Source organism: Amphibalanus amphitrite, unplaced genomic scaffold, assembly GCF_019059575.1.
Source record: "Amphibalanus amphitrite isolate SeventyFive unplaced genomic scaffold, NRLGWU_Aamphi_draft 000056F_arrow, whole genome shotgun sequence".
NCBI lineage: Eukaryota > Metazoa > Arthropoda > Thecostraca > Balanomorpha > Balanidae > Amphibalanus > Amphibalanus amphitrite.
In genome coordinates this window covers 554,207-579,261 of record NW_024881552.1, presented here as the reverse complement: position 1 = coordinate 579,261, position 25,055 = coordinate 554,207, and the positions used below count along the sequence as shown (strand labels likewise).

The following is a 25,055-nucleotide window of genomic DNA, read 5'->3' as shown; positions in this document are numbered from 1 at the left end:
AAAACCGAACGATATATAACACTTCCCAATTCGAAACCAGCCGAGATGATAGCGAAACAGATTGAAATGACTGGATTTAAAATAGCTTTCTCTTCGGGAACAAAGGTAGGGGATATACTGAAAAACCACACAAAAAGAAATGGAGAAGAAAAAAGTTTAGTGTATAAGATTCCTTGTGGTTCTTGTGACAAATCATATATAGGGGAAACCGGGAGGGGCTTAGACGTTAGATTAAAGGAACATAAGCGGGACATGCGAAACAACGCAGAACATAGCGCGGTAGTAATTCATGCTCAGAAAACACATCATTTACCAAGATGGGGCGGGGCGGAAATCATAGCATTATGTAAAAACAAAGACAATCGGAAGGCGACAGAGGCGGCATTTATAGCAATGAACGAAACGATTAATATTAGGGTGGGTTCGATGAAATGGGCTAAACCAGCGGCGATGTATAGTTTAAAGAAGACGCGTCATTAGTTTGTATAAGTACCTACTTGTTCATGATCGTACTGTATAAATTTGTTGTTATCCATGTGTCATATGTATGTCAGTGATCTATTTTGCTATCATTTTTCGTGGATATTCTCCTACAGGTGGATTAGTAGTGAATATGTCATATGCAAGAAATTTTTAAAATCAAGACGATTGCACTGTGACGAGCTTGAATGTTTGTGTGCTATATCTTGTTTTCTCTGTGATTATGTCATGCTGATGAAGATTTAATAATCGAAACGCGTCCATGCACTATTTGTTCAGTGAGACATCATTGGCGTCACGGTAACAAGAAGTGACGCAGTCGTTTTTGTTTTGCAAAAATCAAGGCAAAAATATTTTGGGCGGGTCTGAAAGCGTTTTGCGTGTGTTAGTTGATGATTAGATCGGAGTTTTGAGTTATTTGGTAAGTCAGTGTTTAACTGCTGAAACAGTTTCTGTCGCTCTTTTTATCAGTTTCTTCAAAATGGGCATGAAATATGAATTTTGCCTTGGGTAGCGCTGCAAGAATCGATTTAGCTCATGCATTTTTGATACTTTTTGTGGGTTCGTCGCGAATATAGTTCATGATCAATTGCGGTTATTTCACCAGCCACTTTTACCGCGTCCTTCCCTTGCTGAAGCGCTAGGGATGAGCGATCATGCTTGTACTGTAGCAAGTTGAAGTGATAAGCCAATTTGAATTGGATGTATTCTGCAGTGCAGGCTGAGAGGCGCATTGATATAGCAGGTACTGTTGCGTCCCAGATGAGTGCGTTCACATGAGATTTCATTTGTATGTTCACTGCTCAACACATCAGGCATGAGGCAGATACTACATTGCATTAAATGCTCCAGCTTCTAATCTGCACTCATGACAACATGTGGAAAGTGGATAATTGGGGTATGTGTTCTGGCAAATAAATCATGTGTGTGTTCCCTTGACTGCATCTTCTTATATTGATCAGAACTCATTTTCCCCAGAGTGATGTATGGGGTGGCCACGGTGCCGGAGCCCCTTGCTGGCTGGCCCCCTGCTGTGGCATCATTCCCCTCTCCCGATGCTGTTGACCCGGCCCACATCCGCTGGCACTACAAGAGCGACTCGGACAAACGGTGGACGCCATTCGACGGCTTCGACTCGCTGACGCTGGAGCAGCACTACCGCCACCTATTCCCGGTGCCGGGCGACAGCAGTGCCACCTATCCGTCGGAGGCGGCCGGCGACGGCGAGGCGACGGACGTCAGTCAGCTGCTGAGTCGCGCCGGCCGCCAGCAGGCGTTCCGCGGCCCGCCGGCGGCCTACTCCGGCTCCTCGTACCCGCACTACGACAGCGTGTCGGCGGCGGCGGCGTACGGCGCGGCGGCGGCCTACAACGGCGCCGGGCCGCACGCCAGCCCGTCCCACGTGCGCCTTCAGCACGGCCCGTCCGCGCCGCACGCCACGAACGGTGAGCAGACGCGGTGACTGTGACGCTGCGCTTATTACGCTTCCTCACCCGTTCCGTCGTTTCCATCCTCGGGATATTAAAATCCTTCTCCTCCACGCCGCAACACCTCCGGGCTTGACAGGCAACTTTATCTCGTGCGGGCGGCTCCCATTGGAGCGCGCCGCAGCTCCGAAGGGAGCACACCCGTACCCGGGTGCAGTGAGTGTTTGGGTGTCTGGTCAGCCTTTCCTAACGGATAGCCTCAGCCCCGGCGACTCACTAGGGTGCCTCCCAAGGCCAATGTCTCCTCCTAATTCCTATCATCCTTCCGGCTCTGAAATGGTTCATTGGACGGAAAGGGCCTAACCCAACAAAACAAACAAAAATCTGCCTAAACAGATCTGCTTAGGTAACAAATTTGTGTGGTCATCAAGGGGCTCGTCTGAAATTGTTCGTTTTAACGTGAGTGATATTTGGATGTGTTCGATACCATTGCGATTTGCGTATGTCTTTTTGGAAAGGTGTTTCGTCGGCCCGAAAAGTATGAGAACGAGATGTAAAATACCTTAGCTGGGACATGCCGCACGCTATTCAATACCTTTCTATGACAAGCATCTGACAGTTGCCATCCTAAAGCGGACTGCACCGAAAATGTTAACTAACAGATGCTTCTGTATTTGTGTGACGGCGTCTCCCCTACCTCCCCACAGGCTCCTGTCCCGGTGTCGGTGTCTCGGGCAGCACGGGCCGAGTGCTGGTGCGCGGCGGCATGTACGAGGTGTCGCTCCGGGAGCGGGTGGGCCGCTCGCTGTACTGGTCGGGCGAGCAGTTCACCGTGTGTCGCGGCGCGTGGTTCTACGACGGTAGCTGGGAGCCGCTGGAGCAGCCGGTGGCAGACGCCGTGGAGGCCGAGCACCGGAGACTGGCGCAGTCGGGCGCCTGGAGCCAGGCCGACCCGCGCGCCGCCAGACAGGGTGAGTCGCCGGACGGCACCGCCAGGCAGGTGAGGTCACAGAACACTGGACAGGACAGTGTGGTGTAGACAGGCCGGTCCGCGCGCCGCGAGACAGGGTAGGTGGTCGGACAACGCCCCCAGACAAGGTGGGTGGCTAGATAGGGCAGGACGGACTGACCCGCGCTCCGGCAGACAAAGTAAGTGGTCTGAGGGACAGGACGGGAACAGGGTGGTTCACAAGACAGGACAGAACAGGGTGAGACAGGCTGAGCCGGCTGTCGCCAGACAGGGTAGGACTTGTCCAGCAGAGGGGGCAGCACTGAGCAGGACTGAACAGTGCCAGGGCCAGGGCCGGTGAACGGACGGGACAGTGCAGGGTAACCCGGGCCCTGTTCGGTCGCTGTTTTTATATCAGCGTGCTGTCGGTTTTCCCCATATAAGGAAGTTATTGCTGGCGCTTCTTGGTCTCTCAATGGTCTATAGAATAGACCACTTGAATTCGACCAATGAGGGGCCAAGACGTAGCAGCATGCTCGCAGCCTGCTGATAAATAAACGGGGTGCGAACAGAGCTCAGAGAACCGAGGGGAGTTGGAATTAGAACAGGGCAGCATTGACCTAAAGGTAGTTGGCAGTAAAAGACGGACTAATGGGTGCTCAATGACTCATGAGTGTCATCAGTGGCCTGGCCCGCGCGAAGTCGAGTAGCGTGCGAGCTATGCTCGGGCTAACTGAAAGGTCAATTAGTTAGTCTCATCGATATATCCACGGTACACCCCGCTTCGATTGCTGGTGGAAAAAAGTGTCCATAGATTCTGCAGCTGGCACGTGTGCTGCGTGTTTCGCCTTTACTGCAACGTAATGCAAAATGCCTTTATCTCCCGTATTTTTGCGGTGGTTTTAACGTTTTTATTGCACATTCCCGGGCACGTGTCTCTGGGCCCGGGAGTTGTTTCTCTGCGCTTTCAATTAAGCCATCCGGGAAACGATGCATACCAAGCAGATAGTGTAACCGAGCCCCCGCCGCGCCCGGGGCTTTCTAAAGTGCTGTCAACATTCAACAGTTTTCGGCGCCGTAATTGTGCGCGCGACTAGGCTGCGTTTATCCCAGCTGCGGCCCATTTTGACGGTAACTCGACTGCGCTGTTAAAATGACGCCATTATCCTCAGAGCTACTCATATAACGCTCTTTGTTGTCTTGTCATTTACCTGTATGTAAGTTCAGCAGTATGCGACAACCAAAAGAGTCCTTATTGGCTTTAACTTTTGTGCTTTTATCTAAAGTCTAAACTCTTTCAATGTTGTTTAAAATATGTGTCAGTTATTTCTAATTTCACAACTTAAGCGACATACATTCTAGAATGGTGGATGATTCACAACAGTAATCCCTAAAGCAGCTACGACACGATGACCGCTCGTGCTCTATCGTTTTTCCATGACCCTACACCCCCACTAACACCCGTTTTGTTCGTCCGCAGCGATCCACCACGTGGAGTTTGACAAGTTTGTCGTGGTGTGGTACAGTAACGGCGACGTGGCCGTACACAGCGGGCGCGTGCTCTCCAAGGTGATGCGCGGTCTCTACCAGAAGCTGGGCTTCGAGGGAGGTGAGTCCGCTCCCCGTGGGAGGCGTGCCACCCGGGCCGGCGTCAGTGGCTCTACTGTAACCCCATCGGGGAGGGGAGGGGGTCGTGAGAGTTCTGCCGAGCGGTAGGCTCTGTGGAGGGTATCTGTAGAGCAAGAGGAAACGTATACTGAATGGTGTATACAGTGGCCGTACCGGGACTTCAAAGGTCAGTGTTCGATTAGTCTGAAATCGGTGGGCTTCTTCATCCCCCGGCTGACAGTATTCTGAATGGACTTTGATGCGGCAGCCTCTCACTGCGTCGATACGTCTTTGTCATGTGCGGCTTATAAGGTCATAGGTGGCTTATGGGTCTGTCACCCGCAGCCCGCGGCGTGATCTGTAACGTCGACAGGTCTGATTTGTGGCCGGCCGGTGATCGGGTCTCGGACGACCTCTGATCGGTGACCTCCGCCATTCGGCGGCGGATCACGGCTGCTCCGTTTGTCTGGCACTGACCCCGCTACCGGCCAGACGACCCGCCCCCGTTATTGGGGACCGAGCAGCGCAGCCCTTTGGTCCTGAACTGCCGCGATAGCCTGGGTCATTTGTGACCTCCGGTGACTTGTCTAATCTCTGGTGCCCTCTGGTGACCTATTATCTGCTTAGACGCCGTGATTCTCGTGTGTGCCCTCTGTCATCTGAGCGGCCTTTTGAATTTTGATAACCTATGGCGATTTTGCAACTCTGGTGTCTTCTGGTGATCTCTTGGTGACACATATTGACCCCTAACTGACCTCTGTACAGCCGGTGAGCCGCTGCGCCGCTCGTACCCCGTCCCCCGGTAACCACTGGTGACCTCTGGTGACCCCTGGTGACCCCTGTTCAACCCCCATACAGCCGGTGAGCCGCTGCGCCGCTCGTACCTATCCTCTGCTGACCTCTGTGTCCTCTGCTGACCTCTGTGACCCCTGTTCACCCCCATACAGCCGGTGAGCCGCTGCGCCGCTCGTACCCGGTTCCGGCCGTGTGGGAGGACCGACTGCAGGACATCACCCACCTGATATTCGTGGTGCACGGCATCGGACAGAAGATGGACTCGAGCTCCATCATCAAAAACACCGCCAGGTCAGTGCAGAGGACTGATTACCGAACGTACGGGGACGGGACGTACCGCGCCGAAACACTGCGCAAGCCATACAGCACACAAAATACATTTTCATCTAAATGTTGAATTTCACACTGCTTGGCTCGTCAAACACTTCTCAGTGGTATCTTATTTTTCGTTACGGTATGTAAAATCCCATCCACAACATTGCATTCATTCACTGTACACAACCCAACTCTCTTTTCCTGCTGTTTTTCTTTGTCATCCCGAGTAAATCTTCTCGCGTTCCCCGCAGCCCCCGAATTCCCACTTCCGCGCTTATGATAGGGACTTTGTCTCGGCGATGTTTTGACAAGGCCCGTCATTTTTCCTGGCGATGGGCCGCGTGGACGGCCTGTTGTTTTCAGCGCTCCGCTCGCTGTGCTGCGGCTGGGTGGCTTCCCGCGCGGGCGGGGATCAGACGCGGGTCGCCGTCTCGGGTCGGATTGTGGGATGTTAGCCACAGCTGCAGCGGCGGAGACGGCGGTGTTGTGATCCCGTATTGTGGCAATATCTGCGGCTGATGGCGGCGGGCGGGGGATCGGGCGGCGGGATGCGCTCACACGTTACAGTCCACGGCCTCTCGGTGCGGCGGCGCTGCGGATGGATCGGCTCGGAAGCAGCTGTCAGCTGTGTGCCGCTCCACCGAGTCGCCCCGACGCCCCGTCCGACGTCCGACCGACGTCCGACCGACGCCCCCGCCACCCGGCCACGGCAAACTTGGCCGGCGAGGAAATCGCTCTGTCAGGGAGCGACTGTTTTTGGAAGCTGCGAGCACAAAGTTTTCTAAAGCAATGTTTCTCGTCGCGCCACTGATTGCGAGTGTGTGCGAAAAACGATTCTGCGCGTGCGGCTAAGGATAGAATGAGTGGTGTAAATGGAGACGGCCATGTTCAACTCATCGAGGTTCCACACGGTAAATGGTTTTTACCATCATTCTATCCAGCCCAGTTCGATTGTCGACAGATTTCATCCATACGACAAAGTCGCCATAGATAGGTGGTCAGCTGTTTCGTGCTTAGATTCTACAGCTGGTACTGGTTAGTGGTTAGTCTTTTCTACCTAATGGGCTGTATTCGCTGCTCGCTTGGTATGGCTAACGGGTTGTTGTTTTTCAACAAGGGCAATGTCGCAGATGTTTCGGAACAAAGGGAATTTCCTATTAGCTGTTGATATTGCATCGTTCAACGCAAAAAGAAACTGATTTCAAATTTTGCATGCTTCCGTTGTTTTTTTTTCTGTTTTCATTTGCATTTCAATGTGAACCGTTAAGTTCTACGCAATTAGTGTTTATTACACGTATTTTTATTTTCTAAGCTTGGATGTTCCATGATGTAGGTAAGGTGCTTTCTTCCATCAATTATGGTGCATATTTGCGTCAGAAAGGTATATTCCACTTGCTTCATTGCACAGTTCGCCCTTTCATCGGACTGTTTTCCAGTCGCAGCCATTTCTCAATGGCCGTCTTTGTGAAAGGGAGAGCCGCTCGGCTTTGGACGCTCTAAGCTCGTCAGCCGTCCAAGTAACCCGTTTTCGATGACATTTTGTGTCGCTGGAACGGCCGCTTCTGTCTGAGCTTTCACAAATCTTCCAGGAATCTCTTACAACTGGATTGCGCCTCCGCGAACTTGGCAACATCTCGGGAACCCCAGCAGCAACGAGACTCGCCATTTTATGCAGTTTGCGAAATTCAGAAATTCCGCGTCTGACCTTTCTGACTCTCATTCTCTGTGTGTCAGTTTTACTATCCGGCGAACGACGGCGGGGGCTCCGGGTATAATTGGTCTCATTAACCACCGTGGGGCCGGCCATTAGAGTACCTGGTGACCTCTGCTCAGGTAGGGTCGGACTGCGCCGCGGCAAAGTCCGGCCACCGCCGGGCCTCGTTACCGCGGCGACCGTCCACCGTTCGTGAGAGGCCCACTTGGTCACTAACAAGGGCATGCACTTGTTCAGGATGTTAAAGAGTGGTTATATAATCTTTGTGAGCGTGCTTTTAATGTTGAATGCTCGTAGGCTGTGGCGTTAGTAGTACTGAGAGTGCTTCAAAACATCCGTCTTTGTAATCCTTATCAAAGCGACACTCGCTTCATTCTGCGAACAGTACAACATTCTATGTGCATAAGTTGTCAATTACTTTAATATTTACTTCAGCATGCTATATTATATAAGCATATTCCAACAATGCCTCCCACTCGTGCTGAGGTACCTATCTCACCAGCTCCATATTCGGGACATTGGGTGTAGTTTTGGGTGCAGCTGGTAGGGTGTAGTTTTCGCTCATTTCCCCTCTACTTCTTGTTGATATCTCTCCCTGCCTGTCTTCCCCAGTATGCGGGCGATCGGGCAGCCGCTGCGCGACAAGCACTTTGACCCGTCGGCGGGTCGTGCCGAGTTCATACCGGTCGAGTGGCGCTCGGCGCTGCAGCTGGACGGCGGCACCATCGACGCCGTCACGCCGCACCAGATGCTCGGCCTGCGGCAGATGCTTAACGACTCGTTCATGGACATCATGTACTACACATCCCCGCTGTACCGGGAGGAGCTGCTGTCCGGTCTGCGCGGCGCGCTCAACTCGGTGTACGCCAGCTTCACGGGCTGCTACCCGCAGTTCGAGGCGCGCGGCGGCCGGGTGTCAGTGGTGGCCCACTCCCTGGGCTGTGTGATCCTGCACGACCTGGTCACCGGCTGGCGGCCCGGACACGACACCGGCGTGGTCTCTTCGGCCGCTGCTCAGCTCAGGGTGAGTACTGGGGAACGGGGTGGACGGGACGGGATGGGACGGAAAGACACAGAACAAGACAGGGGGGGGGGGGCGGAACGGTGAGGACGGGGATGCTAGTAGTTCGTGTTTATTTCTTTTTGTTGAGTAAAATAATTAGTGTGTAATTGTATTTTTACACTTGTCACGTCTCATGCCGGAAACCTATGATTTTTCGCGATCCGGACAGATTAATGTCAGTAAAGTCATTAGCAGCAGGCCATGAACCAAAGACCCGTGCGCTACTCGGGCCGTACATAAACTATGAAATGTCGGGGACGGGTTTTTGTAATATCCCGCGTATTAGTTGCACGGAGCCTACACCTTACATTCCCCACCCTGTCAACGTAAAGAGAACGGTGAGGCCGCGAAAATGGCTCTTTCGTTTTGTAACGGTATTGAGTATTAGTGGTTTGGTCTTGTGATGATGGGATCGGTGATTTATATTTGCCATCCCCAGTAAAGTCCAAGTGCGAGTTGCGGCCGACCGATGCGTGGTAGGTTTAGGTATAGGCGTAGTATAGGCGCTCCTAACAGTGGGGAAAAGAGGGAGAAATTGTATTGGAGTCTGCGGTATCCTATTATTTCTCAGCTTTGTATGTTCTTATTGACACGGTCGACAAAGACATGGTTAGATAAAGCACATCAAATCAAGATCTGCGCGAAGATAACCCGCTCCTAGTGGACAGTAATCGTATGTAAAGAAATGACATAAGTCCTTCCATTGGTAACGAACACAGGACAATTTGGATTCAGTTCCACCAAAGCTGTGCTGACTGCTGGTTATTTGACCACTGCTATGGTTCATTGGCTGATGTATCGCGGGGTGCCAACATGTCGAGACCGTTTATTTGTAGACAAGATGAACCGTCCCAACACAGGTTTTCTGAGCACCGAAAAAGGTTCCGCTTTTCGTTTGGTAGTTTCCTGAGCAGCAGTACTTGGGTTGCAGGTGGACCGTTTCGGAAAGCTGAGAATCACGTAGCCTTTTCTTTCTTTCTTTCTTTGCCGAGAGTTTGTGGCTCAATTTTCTTAGGATTTCTCGGTGAATCACAGTATTGACATTTAATGGCCGGCGTGGCATAAAATTACGTCACAAGAGAGGTTATTTAAATTCATAGGCGCTACTTATTAGTACCTACTGGGCGCCACAGAAATTTAATGGCACGGAAAACAGCATATGCTATCTCTTATACCGGGGTATAGCGCCGACCTTGAAACCTTGGCCGCTCAACTGCCGCTCTACCTCAGGCGACAGGCAGGTATCGACAGTCCGTCATCCCCTCAGGCCCCCCCCCCCTCCGACCTCAGTGTTATGAGCATTCCTGGGCGGCCAGCGCGGCGCTCCGTCATGCCCAATTAGTTGGGCGGGCCCCATTAACTCTACGGTCGGCAATAAGCGTTCTCAGTTTCCCGGTAAATCATCAGCTCGGGGAGCTCATACCTCGCCTGGTGCGGCCGGAGCGGTTGGTGAGAGCGGACTCGTTTGTCGGTGATGAGGCGGCAAATAGGAGCTCACGGGGAGTGGGCTTCATGACAGTGGGCGGTGGGTGGAGGGATTAATTGGAGGGGATTTGGTCCTGAGTGTGGTTGGTTTGGTGGCATTGTTGCTGCCAGCAGAGTGTCGACTGGCGGACAGAGAGCAATAATTATACAAACAAAAGAGATAGCACGGGGACTCAGTCATTAATCCACGGTAGCTCCGTGGCCTACAATTTTGTCCCACTCAAAATGAGTGTATTTTGACCAAGAAGCCGGACGATATTTCCCTGAACCAACTCACCGTTAGCCACCGTGCCGAGGTGCGCCCCAAACTTTGGCCAGTGTCCTTTGTTTTCCCGTCCACTGAGCGTTCATTGTTGGTCCACTACCAAAATGGAACGGAGACCCACCAAGTCTGGTAACTTGTTGAACAATCCCTGCCGCTGGGGGATTGCACGGATCGGCCCATTCCAAGTACGGCCCTCGGCGTCGGACCCTGGTTGTCGCCGGCCAACATCCGAACTATGTGCATATATTGGTCGGCGCGGGCCAGCTTTTAGCTGCTCGTCTTTGATCCTTTGGCTGTCAGTGGTCTGCGTATCAAACTGCCGTGTAGTTCAGAGGTGTCCGGACAGGCGAGATAAGATGAGAGGACGAATCGCTTTGTCGGTTCAACCACGGACAAAGGGCAGCCATGGACAAGCCTGATGACAACGGACATAGACTTTCACAACTGAACTTGAAAACGATGCTCAATCACTCGATATCTGTTTTTCATTTGTTTGAGTGCTGAGGCGCCTTTCTGCTCGCTGAAAGCACCTCGGCTCACTCTGGCTTAGTTGGTCAGTGAGTTGCCACCCTCAGGGATTTTAGTTTGCACAGCTAATGAAGTGGGAATTACGGAGGTGCTGTGTGGACAGTGTTACATAACCATTATCTACCGGTGTGAAGTGGCTTACTTTCTACTTCATTAATTAAGCACATGTTCCTGAACTAAAACTGTAAATAGGGCCCGCTACCACGCGGGAATGCTTGTTAGTGGAGCGAGTTACAGAGTAGACGGTCAAGCAAGGTGTCTTTCGCAGTTTTTTTTCTTCAATCGACCTGCCCTGTGACCCACCCTGACCCCTCACCTCTGTCCGAACCGACAGGGCCACGGAGCGCCATTCCACGAGATCGACAGGCTGTGTGGCTTTATTGAGACGGAGGTGATTCACAAGATGCACCTGGGCCACGGCTCCTCTCTGCGCTTTAAGGTGAGTCCGAACCCGACGGACCGGGTCGCGGGGCGGCTCCGGCAGCGAGTTTTCTGTCTGTTTGGCGTGGTAACAGGGGCTGTTGTCAACTGGTCTCGGCTGGATGGACCCGCTGGCCGAGGCGTACCTAAGACTGACTGGGAGAGTCTCCAACAGGGACTGAGCGGACCGGATGAACTCTGAGTAAGTGAATGAAGATCCAGTAGGCTAAGTGAAGCTGGCATGTGTTGTGCAAGTTTATTCAGTCTCATTGACTTTATGTAAGTCTGTGTAGCCGGAGTTAGCCTTCTCAGTCGCCCACAGCCATTCTGTTCTGTTAGCGCGCTGTCTTCATAAGAGATCCTCCGTTAGCATTCCTCGGTCATATTGTCAGGCGGGAATTCATCCTCCTACTTACCAGGAACTCGCTAACCTGCCTATGGGGAACTCGCGAATCTGCGCACTGGGAACTCTTCCGCTTACTTACCGGGAACTCACAAACCTGTTTAGCTGGGAGTTGGAACCTACCCGTTTGCCTACCGGGAACTGAACGATTTACCCAGTGGGGCTTGTCCCCTCTTCTATTCTCTGAGAACTCGCAACTACCCATACCGGAAAATCTGCCCGGTGTAGTCCCCTCTGGCCCGGGGCGCGCACAGCCGCCGCTGTGGTCCCCGGAAGGGCTCCGTCGCCTCTCTGCCGTACACCTGATCGGGTTACCGCTATCTGAATTGGCCGGGAGACCCCGCCCGGTCCCACTAACCAGGTCCGTACACGTGCCAGCCGGGCCTGCCCGGGCGAGCGGTGAGCAGATTAGGCGTGTTACCGGGGTGGAGTAAATTGTAAGAGAGGAATCGGTGGCGAGTGGGGCGCTGGGATTCCAGGTATGAGTGGTTTGGTTTACCGAGTAAAAGGCTCCGATCATGCCGCAATGCTGAGTGGTTCAGCTGAGTTGAGTGCTGAGGGGAATGGGTGAATAAGGGATACTTGATTAACCTTGTGCTTAAGTTGGAGTTATGGTTGACATGTGGTTTGAGTTCTCAAAGTGACGCCCAAGCATACTCGATAGATCAAACACACTTTGATGATTGCTGATAATTAGCTTCGCAGAGGTATGTGGATTAACTGCAAGCGTCAGGTTTCTCATTTTGAATCTCTACATTCCCTTGTAGAAACACATTAGACTGCGCTGTTAGCTTTGGCAGAGCGGGCTAGCTGGTTGTTTGGCTGAACCTGTTCAGTCTAGGGAGCTTCTAAACCACACACACGTATCAATTTCAAAGCTCACAATGTCTCGCCGGTCTAAAAGGCAAAAACCAGGGGCTGCTCCAATGTAGACATGACCTTTGCGATCATTATTGCCGTTTGTATATTATACGACCAAAACATTTGTCCTGGTGGTAACCAAAATTACGGCATGCTCCTTTACAAGCGTCCGGTGGCTATGGTTTTGCGCTTTATCAAAGCTTAAACATGATAGATAACTGCGGGAGATATGTGATATTGATGAACCAGGCCGCATAAATGATCTATCACCCGCGACTGAATCAAATTACGAGACGCGCTCGTGGCTGCTCCGAGCCTTCAAACGCCGTCCGTCGGCCGCCGCACGCACTTTGAGCGGGCGCGGTGGGCCGCTCTCCGCTCTGAGGCGTCCGCCCATGGAATATTCATGTGTCGAGCCGCCGCTCGAGGCCGAGCTACCGCTCCTCCCGTCCCATCTGCCACTCCGAGGGACGCGGAGCGTCGGTGAGGCGACGGAAGACGCGACAAAGTGGGATGGACGGCCATCAGAAGCTGCGGCGTTCAAAGTCAGAGGACCGACATAAGGCAGGGGCAGCAGGAACAGCTAACCGACAGTAGCATTTGCTGGAGCTGCAGTTGGTACATCGCATCAGATGACCAACAATTATAACCATAATGAGAACGATAAGTAGATGAGTAGCAATAACTATACAGGGTGTTTCTGAAAATGCTGACACATTTATTTCTCCTATATCTCTTATGTTTATTGACGCACACTCATCGTCATAGGCTACAACTAATCAGTCATCATTAAAAATTCACATCCATCGCCAATGATCACTATTTGATCCCCTTCTTGGAACCTAGAGCAGGTGCTCGAAGTGACCACCACTTCAAGCCAAACAGAGTTCGACCCGACGGCGCACTGCTTCCAGAACTCGGCGGCGCTCCTGGGGCGTCACCGCCCTCACGCACGCGCGGACCGCATCCTTCAGCTCGGGAATGTCTCGGGGTTCACTCTTGTAGGCTCTTTCCTTGACATGATCCCAGAGGTAGAAGTCCGCCGGCGTGAGGTCCGGAGACCTTGGTGGCCACCTGGTGGGGGTGCCTCGGGAAATGAGCCCCCCCCCCCCCCCGAAGCGCTCCTGTAGCCACTGTAGGGTCACAGTGGCTGCATGAGCGGGGGCACGATCCTGCTGCAACCACTGATGGTGTGCACACACTTCCTCTGGAGCGCAGTCCAGAACTTCTCGAGCACCTGCAGATAGCGCTCCGCCGTCACCGTGAGGACGTCGCCCGCGTCATCTTCGATCCAGATTGGGCTGATAATGCCCGTGCTGCTCAATGCGCACCATGCAGTGCATCAGGGTGCGTGCAGCTGATCTTCTGCGACCTCGTCCTGGGCCTTCTCGCTCCAGATCTGGTTGTTCAAATCAGATCAAGATCCAGATCCAGATCAGTGCCATTGTGTCAAAACAACAGAATTGGTTTCGAAGTAGAAATGCACTATCTTAGCATTTTCCTTCGTGTCAGTAATACGGCGTATTGAATGAAAGCACCGATGCTGTCAAACAAATTTTCAAAAACTATTCTTTCGTCTCGTGTATTGAACACGTTCATTTAAATGCAGTAAATTCCTCCAAATACCAAAACAAATGTGTCAGCATTTTCAGAAACACCCTGTAGCAGCAGCTGCAGAAGTGTACTAATGCTCAATGCTCATATTACTTCAGTCAACTAGCAGCAACGGCGGGGGCAGCAGCAGCTATAAGCAATCGCCTCTCCGATAGTCTCATCTGACCAGCACCAGCACCTCCCCCTCCCCGGGCTGTTTTTCGGCGACTTGTCTGCCCGCCTCGGCTACCGTGACTGTGATCAAAGCGTACCACCGCAGGCCTACCGGTCAGCTCGTTAGTGGTCTGGGAGCAATGGAGCAGACCGGCGAACCGGGACTGACGGGTGGGATGGGTTTTTCTTAGGACCGCCTGTACACACACATACATCTATCGTTTCGATCTAAGGGGATGAGAGATCCGGTGGGAGTGGCCCCGGCTGGTCAGGGTACTGGGGACTGTTGGGTATTTATTGTAGGTACTGGCGAGCAGCGGTGGGTGGATGGCGGCGCTCCAACACTGCTGGAAGTGGCAGACATTGCGGCGTAGTCAATCTGTTGTTGACAGTTGGACAATTTGAGTGCCTACATGTTTTTAAATTATGGAGGAGTTGCATGACATGAATCGGATATTCTATTTGGTCTCAGCATGTTTATGCCAGACAACTTTTTACAGTCGCCATTAGATCTTTAATTGCCCTTTCCCATATGTAGTCGCCAGCAGGAATCTACTTACATAAGGCGCTGTCTGCGTCTGTCATTCTTGGGAAGGTTTAGCAGCGGCGGATAAATTTACACGCGACGCATTTGTCGTCGATCTGTTGACTGTGCTCCAGACGTCATATGTGGATAGAAATAGCCTGAAAGGGAGCTTGTCGGTAATGTGCCAGCGATTACTTGAGAAAATAATGTAATGAGGAGAGGAGAGGTTGTTAGAGATGGATTTAGATTGCCGGTATATTCCGTAATGTAACCTGATCGTGCAAGGAATGTAAGTAAGTACAATCCCTAATAATTGGTTCTTATCTCATTGTATGGTTAGTGCTCGTGGCTTAAATTGTTGTGTAAAGCTAAACGATGCACTGAAAGTTCTGGATCCTACTTTTGTGCCTTTTCTTTTTACTCCACTCATAGACCTCTGCATACCTCTACATAGGTATGTAGAGGTCTATGCTCCACTCAATTATTTCACGCCGACATTTACCAGTTAGCCTTGGCGTTGTGCCTTTGACTTGTTTCACCTCCTTCACTGCTCTTGTGTTCGTGTGTGCACTTGCTCAACCGCGCGGAGGCGGAGGATGCAGTATAGGACGCTGGCTCAGCGGCGGCCGGTCCTTGGAGGCTCTGTGGGCGGGGTCGGAGGTGACGGATCCCGGGGGTGCTGTGGGTGCGGGCGGGGGCGGCCGGTAGATACTGAGCTGTGGGTTAGGTCCGGGGCGGTCCGCAATAGCGATGGTGTAGGATGTGGGTGTGATCTGGGTGTTAGGCAATAGGGATGCTGTGGATGTGAACTGTGGGTGTGAGCAGAAAGTAGCAGCGGTAGCGGGGCGACTCCGGCATTGATAAGGTCAGCTCAGCTTGCCACATCTCCCGATGTCTCGGACCCGCAGTCGGCAGCTGACCTCTGTAAGACCGGGTGAGACCCGCCCCACCTATCCCGTTTCTCTGGAAGACGCGGACGGCCATCTGGCCCACCTCCCGGCCCACCATGAATACTGAACACTCGCCCCTCCGGTCCTGAGTTAGTAGGCGCCGCCGGCGTCCGAGTTCGTTACCGATCCGGCGATAGGGCGGCCGGGAATCGCCGGCCGGCCCGGACCGGTGGGTGCCGCGCGGAGCGGCCTCTCATGCCGAGCGGAGCCCGGCCGGGTGGGCACGGTGTGAAGGTCGTCGTGAAGTGATGATATTGTAGTGACGGACGGCGGCACATGCAGATGTTGGGGTGGGGGTCGAGGAGGGTTTGGCATTCATAGAGCGTGACATACCATGCCGGTAAGAAGAATGTCCGCTATGTGGACGATACGCTATCTATATCGATATAGCTATCATGGACGATACACTGCGGGATCGTCAGCCAGGAGCTGCACTAGGCCTTTCTTACCTGGGAAAAGAGGGCAACCACAATACTGCGTTCACCAGTAAAATTAGTAAGTGTACTTGAAATAGTTTTAACTGTTGCTGGCGACTTTCAACTCCTACCATGAGAAGTGCGTTAGGCGCTCCCTGTTCCGATGATTCGCAAACGCACCCGCATATCACTGAATTTCAAATAGACTTATACGGGAACTTAAATCAGCAAGTTGAGTGTAAACGGAGGCAGCGAAGAAAATTGTGTTCCTTCTGAAAGTTTCATAAGCCACTTGTTAATTCAGCTTGTTGTTAGTTGCTACGGCTAATCAAGCCCATAGACGCTGCTGATCTTGCTGGCATGTGAGAACCACGACGGCTGGCGGCGAGCGAACCGCCCACAGATCGCCCACAAATCGCCCGCAAACTGCAGGCTGCAGTGGCCGGCCGGCCACATTCAGTTGGACAGCCGCAGCGTGCCGTGCGGCACAGCATGTATTTCAGGGGCTGAACGGTGCTGCCATCCAGTGAGCGGATATGTAAACAAACGCCGCTGCGTGTCGTGCGGAGCAGCATACATACCAGGCGCTGAATGGTGCTGCCATCTAGGGAGCGGATATGTAAACAAACAGCCGCGGCGTGCCTTGCGGCGCAACATACGTCTCAGGCGCTGGATGGTGCTGCCATCTAGGGAGCGGATAGGTGAACCCACAGTGTATATAAATATATGGTGAACCAACAGTCGCGGCGTGCCGTGCGGCACAGCATACATTACAGGCGCTGAATGGTGCTGCCATCTAGGGAGCGGATATGTAAAATATCCGCAGCGTGCCGTGCGGTGCAGTATACCTCTCAGGCGTTGATCGCTGCTACCATGAGAGAGCGGGAGCAAAGCCTTCCTGCGTTTTGACTAGTCCAATTACGCATTACAGAAAGGTTAATTATGATTTATACGTTACGTTACCACGGTTGTACGGGTATGTTGTCATGTGAATCACACTGTCCGTACCCTGAACTTTTTTATTCGTACGCCGATGACTTCCGTAGTCCGGGTGTCCTAAAACCAAAATCGCATTCATTCATGCTCCCACTATTACATGCACCTTTATAATTAAACTGCTCTCCTGTCCAACGCGTAACAAATATACGAGGAGAATGCGTTCCTAAGGTGGGTGTGACGATATAAAGTACGGTAAAAGTATAAAGTACGGCATAAAGTATATGAAGTAATGTAAGTAGGGTTTAGATGTAGGTTATACTTTAACCGTACTTTATATCGTCACATCCACCTGAGGGACGCATCATTCCCGCACACATTGTCCTACCTGACCGTCCCTGTTGAGTTACTCTGTCTCTCTCCTCAACTCCAGCCGTCCGTTAGGTATGTCCTCTGACGCCGTCCGTACCCACAGATTGACAACCTGTTCTGCCTGGGCTCGCCTCTGACGCCGTCCTGTGTCTCCCCAGATTGACAACCTGTTCTGCCTGGGCTCGCCACTGGCCGTGTTTCTGACGATGCGCAGCCAGTCGTGGGGCCCGCACGTGGTACCGTCCACCCTCTGTCGGCGGTTCTTCAACGTCTTCTACCCGCACGACCCCGTGGCCTACAGGTCGGTGCGCGGGGGGGGGGGGCGGGCGGGATGGGAGATGAGTGAGTGTTTGGTGTGGTGGATGGTGGTGTGGCACATGTCTGTAAAAGTTCAGCTTTCCTTAATCAACTTAGTTTATATCTCGTTCGCTCTACCTGAGGATGTGGTCTTAAAAAAACGTGGAATGTTGGTTTGGGGAGCGTTGTCATTTACCACGTCCTAACGTGCAATGGTGACATATGAGTACTAATATAATTTGTCTCAGTCCGTCCAACTCACCGAGCCCAGCGAGTAATCTCCCCACGCACCTCCTACGTCTCCGCCTCCTCAGCTGCCCCCCCCCCCCTCCCTCCCTGTTCCTCTCCCTGTTTGCTCTGTCCACTGCGGTCCGTCTCCGGTGACTGGGGTACGTTTCCCTTGGTCCGTCCACGGGTTTGTTCAGTTGAGAGCACCGCCCGCCGGTGTGGGTGTGGGGTAGAGCGGGCTATCTGGGCGCCCGCCGGCGGGGGTTGTGGATGGGAGCTCTTTGTGTTAAGCGGCATGATCCAAGAGGTGCTTAGGCCTGTCTCGGCATGAGAAGTGGTTAACGGAACTCAAGGGAGGGTGATGTGTTAATTCATTTTTGGTTCTGCGGGGCAATGGTAAGGCGGATTATGTGCATGTTGAATGAATCGAAGTGCACATTGGAAGCCCCTCAGTGATACTGTGAACTGAGTACATGGCAATTTAGTTCTTGGAGTCCGAGAGTATTATAATGCAAAAATGGTACAGATTTCCTCGCGTCTTAGCGCAACTCTTGGGTTTTGAAAGCAACAAGGAATGAATCACGATTCTTATTTTCGAAATTATTCATATGGAATTGCTCCTATTTTATCTTGTTACAACAACATCAAATCAATGCTCGATTTGATATTTTGTCGCATGTCTTGCGATCGCAAAGTGGCATCACTGAAACATTTAGCTAGTCCCGCGAGGCCATCGGCTCGACGGCTCATGGGCCAAATCAGTGCCGGCTAATATAATTCCGCGCAGTGTTCTCCTGATCAGCCGGCCATTATCTGTGCTGCGCCGTCCCTATCCCGTCTGAACGCCCCAACACACGCTCATCATACTAAGAGCGCCGCCCCGCGGGACGGTCGCCGGTTCCATGCGGGCCAATTATGAGAGCATGCCTGTCCGACTGTGTATGTGCCGTCCCCCGTGCCGCCCCCGCCCCCGCCCGCGCCGTATGTCGGCCGCTATCGTTAACAATGCATCATTATTCCCGGTCGGGATTACTTGTGATCCGTCCCGGCGGCGTCCCCGGCCGCCTCGGTGCAGATACATATGCAGATGACCCCTGTGTGTGTGGCGCTACCTGCCTGCCGGGCAATGACTGACGCGCCGCTATTGTTTGACGTTCATCAGTATTGAGGGATGGTGCGAGGAATTGGGATGGGGATTGTGGAACAGGCGTTATTGACTTGTTGATATTGCTGGGTTCATATTCCCTTGGTTATTATGATGCATACCTTTATGTACGGTTAAATACCACTAAAGTCAAAGTGCCTTGTTTGCTGAACTCGGAGCTGGTCCCGTGATGTTTGTCCTGTATTGTTGAGAGGTACTGCCCGACTCCCTGGCCCCGTCCGCTGGTTGCCCCGCTGACGGTCCCTCTATGCTATCCCTGCCAGAATGGAGCCGCTGGCGTCCCGCTACTACACCCAAGTAGCGCCCGTCCAGGTGCACCCGCACACGGCGCCCAACAAGGCGCGCTACTGCGACCTGCCGGCCGAGCCGGTCATACGGCCGGACGCCGAGACGGCGCCGTCACAGAGTCAGCCGCCGGCCACAGCTGCCAAACAGGGTAGGTACCGGACAGTACCGTCACACAGCCAGCCGCCGGCCACAGCTGCCAAACAGGGTAGGTACTAGGTAGAGACGGCGCCGTCACAGAGCTAATCGCCGGCCACAGCCGCCAAACGGGGCCAGGTAGAGCCACAGCCACATCCCAGAGCCCTCAAAATTAGAGCACTTTACAGAGTCAGCCGCCGGCGACCGCAGCTAAGTACACGGAGTACACGGAGTACTAAGTATACGGTTGGAGACAGGGCCAGAACCGCACTCCAGAGCCCTCAGAGCCAGAGCCCTCAGAGCTAGAGATATGAGAGAATAAAAACCAGCCGTGACGATTCGCAGTATGCCTTTCCAAAGCTGGCGGGGTATGTGTGCCGGCGCTACGTCTGCTATTATTTCAGTCGGCTGAATTCACGTCAGTTCGCTCTGCTTGCCCAGTGTCCCCAGTGTTTGCCATCCGCCAGTTATCAATCCCCGCGCTTTTTGTTCTGAATTTACTATGGTAAAGGGGAGAACAGTGCTTTAGTGGATTTCTGTCCAATGCTATTTCGTCATAATATCAGTGTCTGTTAAGTATGTATCCACTGTGCCGTGTGATGTGTGTAGTGAATGTGATATTCATGTATGTGACCTGTGCTGTATCCTACAGCGGGCTGTGTCAATGTGGCCGTGCCTTTATCCGTCTGCCAACTCCCTCCATTTTATGTAACCGTGCCCGTATCCTCCGCCAGGCTGGAGTCTGTGGACCCTGATGAAGGGCGAGAAGGCGGCCACCCGGTCAGCCAGCTGTCCCGGATCGCCCATGCAAAGAACCGCCTCCGTCGGTAAGTCGGATTGTGCACTCACTTCTCACCCGCGTGCGTCAGTGACACATTCTACAGTTCACTTCTCACATATGTAGGTGACGATAGTTTCATCTCCGCCGCCTCCGTGAGTGAGAACGGTGGAGCTACAGTTGCTGCCCCTTCCCACCTGAGGACAGAAACAGGCGTTCTCGGCTGGAGCCTTCTGTCGTTAAAAATCTCTTGAAGGCTTTTGAGCATCAAACGTGGATCAGGAGGTAAAGCTAACTGTTGGGGTTAAATTTAATATAGTGTTACTGTTGGCACCGAGGCCGTTAACGGCACCGTCACTTTCACCACATATCTCACGGTCCGCCCCGGCCGCCGTGTCCCGTTTAATCCCCCTCCCGGTCCGCTGGCCGTCACCGTCAGGGACCGCCGGCCTATTTCGGGCCTCTGTGAGAGGACGGACCTCGTCACCCCTGTCTGAGGCGGCGCGGCGGCGGCGCTCGAGCTGATACTGACGACACTGAGGATGGGGGCGGGGTTAGAGAGATGGTGAGATTCGGGGGAGGGAGAGAGAGGTTGGGAGAAGGAAGGAGTAAGTTTCGAGGACAGGGGTGCCTAAAGTGGACGTTCAAAAGTACTTAATTGGAGCGATCACTGACCTAATGTGGATTAAGCTATTTATCTACCAGAGCAGATTAAGCGCCCTACCCCATCGTTCCCACAGCTCTTTCATCTCCCATGTCCCTGACCTCCCCATTGATGTCCATACACGCGGTAGCACACGGTTCCACACAGTACGGATCACCGAGCACCGCGCTGCCCACTGATCCGCCGGCCAATTAGGCTGGTCAGGATTACACGCACACGGACGGACCGCCCGGCCGGCCCTGGCAGGGGCTGAGGCGCCGTGTCGCCGCCGGAGCAGAGACATGAAAGGCCAGGAGGCCAGGGATTTGTGGTTCTGACAGGGCCTGGTGATGGGGACTGATCTCTGCGGAGAGTGAGACTGGAGCCGCTCTCAGAAGACATAATCCAGCCGGCTGTCTGGTGTAGGTGCGATTATGCACTGGAACTGGCTGTACGATGTCTGATTTAGAATCTGACTGTCTGTCTCGTGCATTGCTGTAACTGGCTGTCCGGCGTTAATTTTAGACCCCAGCCGGCGGTCTGGTGTGGGTGCGATTATATGCTTTAACTGGCTCTGTAGCGCTGGTTTTAGAACTCGGCCGGCAGTCTGGTGTCAGCAGTGGGGCGTGGGCACTGTATGCAAGTGGCTGTCCGTTGCTGGTCTTATACCCCAGCCGGGTGTCTGGTATATTTTCTACGTTACTAATTGTCTGCTTTATTAGCCGTGCGCTACAGCTCTGGCCTCTGGCCTGGGGGTGCAGCTCTGGTTGCATGTGTCCCATTGTTCAACTACCCATGTAACTTCAACTACTAATGTATTTTACCTGTGTCCTGTGTTTGTTTTGTACCACAGATTTGGAGCACCGCTGGGACTACATGCCGCGCCAGTCGTCTGGTATATGTTTTTGTTTATATTATGTGTACCGTTATATATTAATGGTTGCCCTGTGTTTTTGTGCCGCAGATTTGGAGCACCGCTGGGACTACGTGCTACGCGAGTCGTCGGGTATCGGCGGCTCGTACCTGCAGGCGCTCACCTCGCACTCCAACTACTGGTCCAGCGCCGACCTCGTCTACTTCATCCTGCACCATGTGCTGACGCCCGAACAGCCGACGGCCGGCGGGCACATGTAGCCGGCCGGAACGCAGCGGTGGCCCGTCCGGTCCCTTCCCGGCCAGTCCTGTAACGCCCGCCAGCGCTGAGGGGCTGCACTGAACGGCGGGCTGAGGCCTAGAACGACGAGCCTGCCGTGATTCGTCCGTGGATACCGCGAGGTCCAGCCGGGCCTCTCTGTGATGGAGGATATACCGGTGGTGCTGGGGTGCGACGAGCCACCACAAACCGTCCGACGGTCCGAGGTCGGACCGTCAGTCTCGGCTGGGCCGCGGTCTGGACATGGTCTCGGCTGGTTGGTCCGCAGGGATCACGGCAGACCGACCTCGTCAGCGCCTTGGCTAAATGTGCATGCGTTTGACTCGCCCGTCTTTCGGATCGCTTCACATTCCACGTGGTCGATATTGTGCACGCGCTATGACGCGGTTTTATACATTATTGTTATATTATTATTAGCTAGTCGAGAATGTGAGCTCACTCTTGTGATATTGCATGCTTTATCTAGTCAGCGAATTTTGCCCTTTTGTGGCACTATGCACTTGCATGTCTATTTGCGTGAATCAAAGCGACTAGTGATAGGCGCGGCGGCGTTCCCCTGCGCCGGGCGGTCTCGGCCCGTGTGTCGGCCGTCTCGGTTCGTTACGCAGCGCGGCTCTCCGGCCGGCGGAGAGCCTGGAGGACCCGTGAACGGCCCTTGACCGGCCGGCCGGCACGGCACGCCCCGGGCCGCCGCTGAGGGCCTGCTGGCCACCGGAGAGGCCGCAAAAATCGACTGAGAGCGCGCGCGCCGAGCCGCTCCCCGGCCACAAAGAAGATCGGCTGCTTTGTACCGACCTGCGGCCTCGTCTGGCTTCCACTGTATCACCGCTGTGTTTGCGACTCGGGTTGGAATCGTCACCGCTCCGTCTCGCCTTCTGTCTCTGGTTTCATCTCATCTATATTCGCGTTTCACGTGTCCTCCTTCCTCCCGAGTTTGCTCTCCCGCACAGTTCGTTGTTCACTCTGCTGCGCCGTGATTGTGCGGCTGCTGCATCCTTCGCTCTCCTTCCCCGAGTTTCACAAAGTTTTCTCTTCCTTGTTCTGCCTCGCCCGTCTGTTCCAGCTTCTCCGTTCCGCTCCGGACTTGTTTTCAGGGACTTCTCCGCTCGGTTAACAACTCTGCTCTGCTTCGTTCCCTGCTTTTCTGTCCAAGCTACTTTCCTCGCTCCACTCTCCCCTGTTCCGCTTCTCTGTCTACTCTTCTCTCCACTCCTCTCGCCTCCCTGCTCCGTTCCTCTACCTCAGCTCCGTTCCTCTCCGCTCCGCTTCTCTTTCCCCGCTCCTCTGCCGGGCCGGTGCGTCGCTCGCCTCCCGGTCTCCCGGCCGGCCCGGGCCGCTCGCTCGCCGCGCGGCCGCCGGTCGATGGCCGCCCAGGTGGACTCTCCCTCTCCCTCTCCCTCTCCCTCTCCCTCTCCCTCTCCCAGTCACGGGCGCGCGGCGCTCGTAAACGGTTCGGCGCGGCGGCGGAGCGGTGCCGATTTATCGGCAGACAGAGATTCAATCCGCTCCGACTGGACGCAACGCTGACGTGCCGCGGCATCGAGCGGCGCAGCTTTGATTTCACTTGGAAATCGGCCTATGCAGAGCAGCTGCTGAAGTGTTTAGTCGCGCTGCCGAGCCGGGATCTTAGGGTCGGGCTGGAATTGATTACGGAACGGTTTCCCTTGTCTGGACGTTTGCTGTACTGGTTTTTTGATGCTCAGACGTCAGTTCGGGTCGGGGTTGCTGAGGGTGATGTATTTGGCCCATGTCTGAATATGAGCCCTCTCTCCGAGATCGGCTCGCTGGCGCCTGGAGCGTTCGAGCACGCCGCGGGTCGGCCTGTCGGCTGCAGGAGGGGTACCAACTACCAAACCAGCCTTCTGTCGGTCACCAGTGCTCTGCAGGGTGGAAATTCGCCGTCGCACTGTCAGTGGCTGGCTCACGCTGGTGTGGGACTGGATTTCCTTCCCTCGTCCGGCAGCTGCTGCTGACCGGTACCGGTAAAACCCGGAGCCCTCTGAGGCCGACTGAGGGCAGCAGATGACGGGCCGTCCGCGCCTCACTGCCCGTGCTGACGTGTGTGGGAGGAGTCTGACTGACTGTATACAGCGGGCGGCGGCACCGCCTGCACTGGCCTTATTCCACCGTCGGCAGTCGGCCGACAGCGACTCGCTGCTGAGGGGGCCGACGAACAGCTATCTTGTGATACACAGTGCCGCGTGTGTGTGAGCTTAGTTGGATGTTTTGTTTGTGAACGAATCCCTGGGAGTAGTTAATTTGACTTTCACCACGCTAGTCATTTTTTTCTCGCTATTTACACCACCATTGTCTACGGTGAAGCCAGCGCATGCCATATTTATTGTTATTGGTTAAGTTAATAACTGTACATTCTGTTTGCGCCTGTTAGCTGTGATTTTGTTTAGACTCGCATGATGGTGCTTTCGTCAATGCAGGCAGCCACGTCCTCATGCCAGAGCGATGCAGCGTATGTTTCAATGTCGCAATATACCGGGGACTGGCGGTCTTGCGGGGGGGGGGAGGTGCGTGTGAGAGTCGCTGCTGCCTAATATGGCCGCCTTTTCTTCTTAACTGAACAACGACCAGTGTGAATCACGTTCATATTACAATACACACCACCGTGAGAGGTGACAATGGAGCTTCTGAGTTTGGAAGAGGGAAAGAGCGAGATAGAGGAGAGAAAGGCAAAGGGATAAAGAAGCCAGCGCATGCTTGGGCGCAAAAGAAATGGGCGCAAAATGACCTCGTAGTCGGCGCGCCCCTAACCCCCAACAAACAAACAACAAACAAAGGGATAAAGAAGAGAGAGAGAGAGAGAGAGAGAGAGAGAGAGAGAGAGAGAGAGAGAGAGAGAGAGAGAGAGAGAGAGAGAGAGAGAGAGAGAGAGAGAGAGAGAGAGAGAGAGAGAGAGAGAGAGAGAGAGAGAGAGAGAGAGAGAGAGACTCCCGATGTCCGCGGAGTTTCTGAGCTGGATGGAGAGAGGTTTGGGAGGGAGGGAAGAGGTGAGGGAGTCAGGCTACTATTTCCTGTTGAAGTGGACGTTTCGACATCGCGTTATAGACAGCGTTGGGTCCGACCGTTCCCTGAG

General features: G+C 53.7%; 1 protein-coding gene across 1 annotated transcript; it reads left to right on the top strand.

The window, feature by feature from the left end:
- Window positions 1-688: 688 nt before the first annotated feature.
- LOC122378191 (phospholipase DDHD1-like) lies at window positions 689-24,606 on the top strand. Its single transcript, XM_043358956.1, has 11 exons — window positions 689-901; window positions 1,459-1,925; window positions 2,615-2,878; window positions 4,337-4,465; window positions 5,412-5,550; window positions 7,901-8,312; window positions 10,964-11,068; window positions 17,439-17,581; window positions 19,234-19,406; window positions 20,128-20,220; window positions 21,779-24,606. The coding sequence occupies exons 2-11, from the start codon at window positions 1,463-1,465 to the stop codon at window positions 21,946-21,948; spliced, it is 2,091 nt and encodes a 696-aa protein (XP_043214891.1). The 5' UTR covers window positions 689-901; window positions 1,459-1,462; the 3' UTR covers window positions 21,949-24,606.
- The last annotated feature ends 449 nt before the right edge of the window (window positions 24,607-25,055 follow it).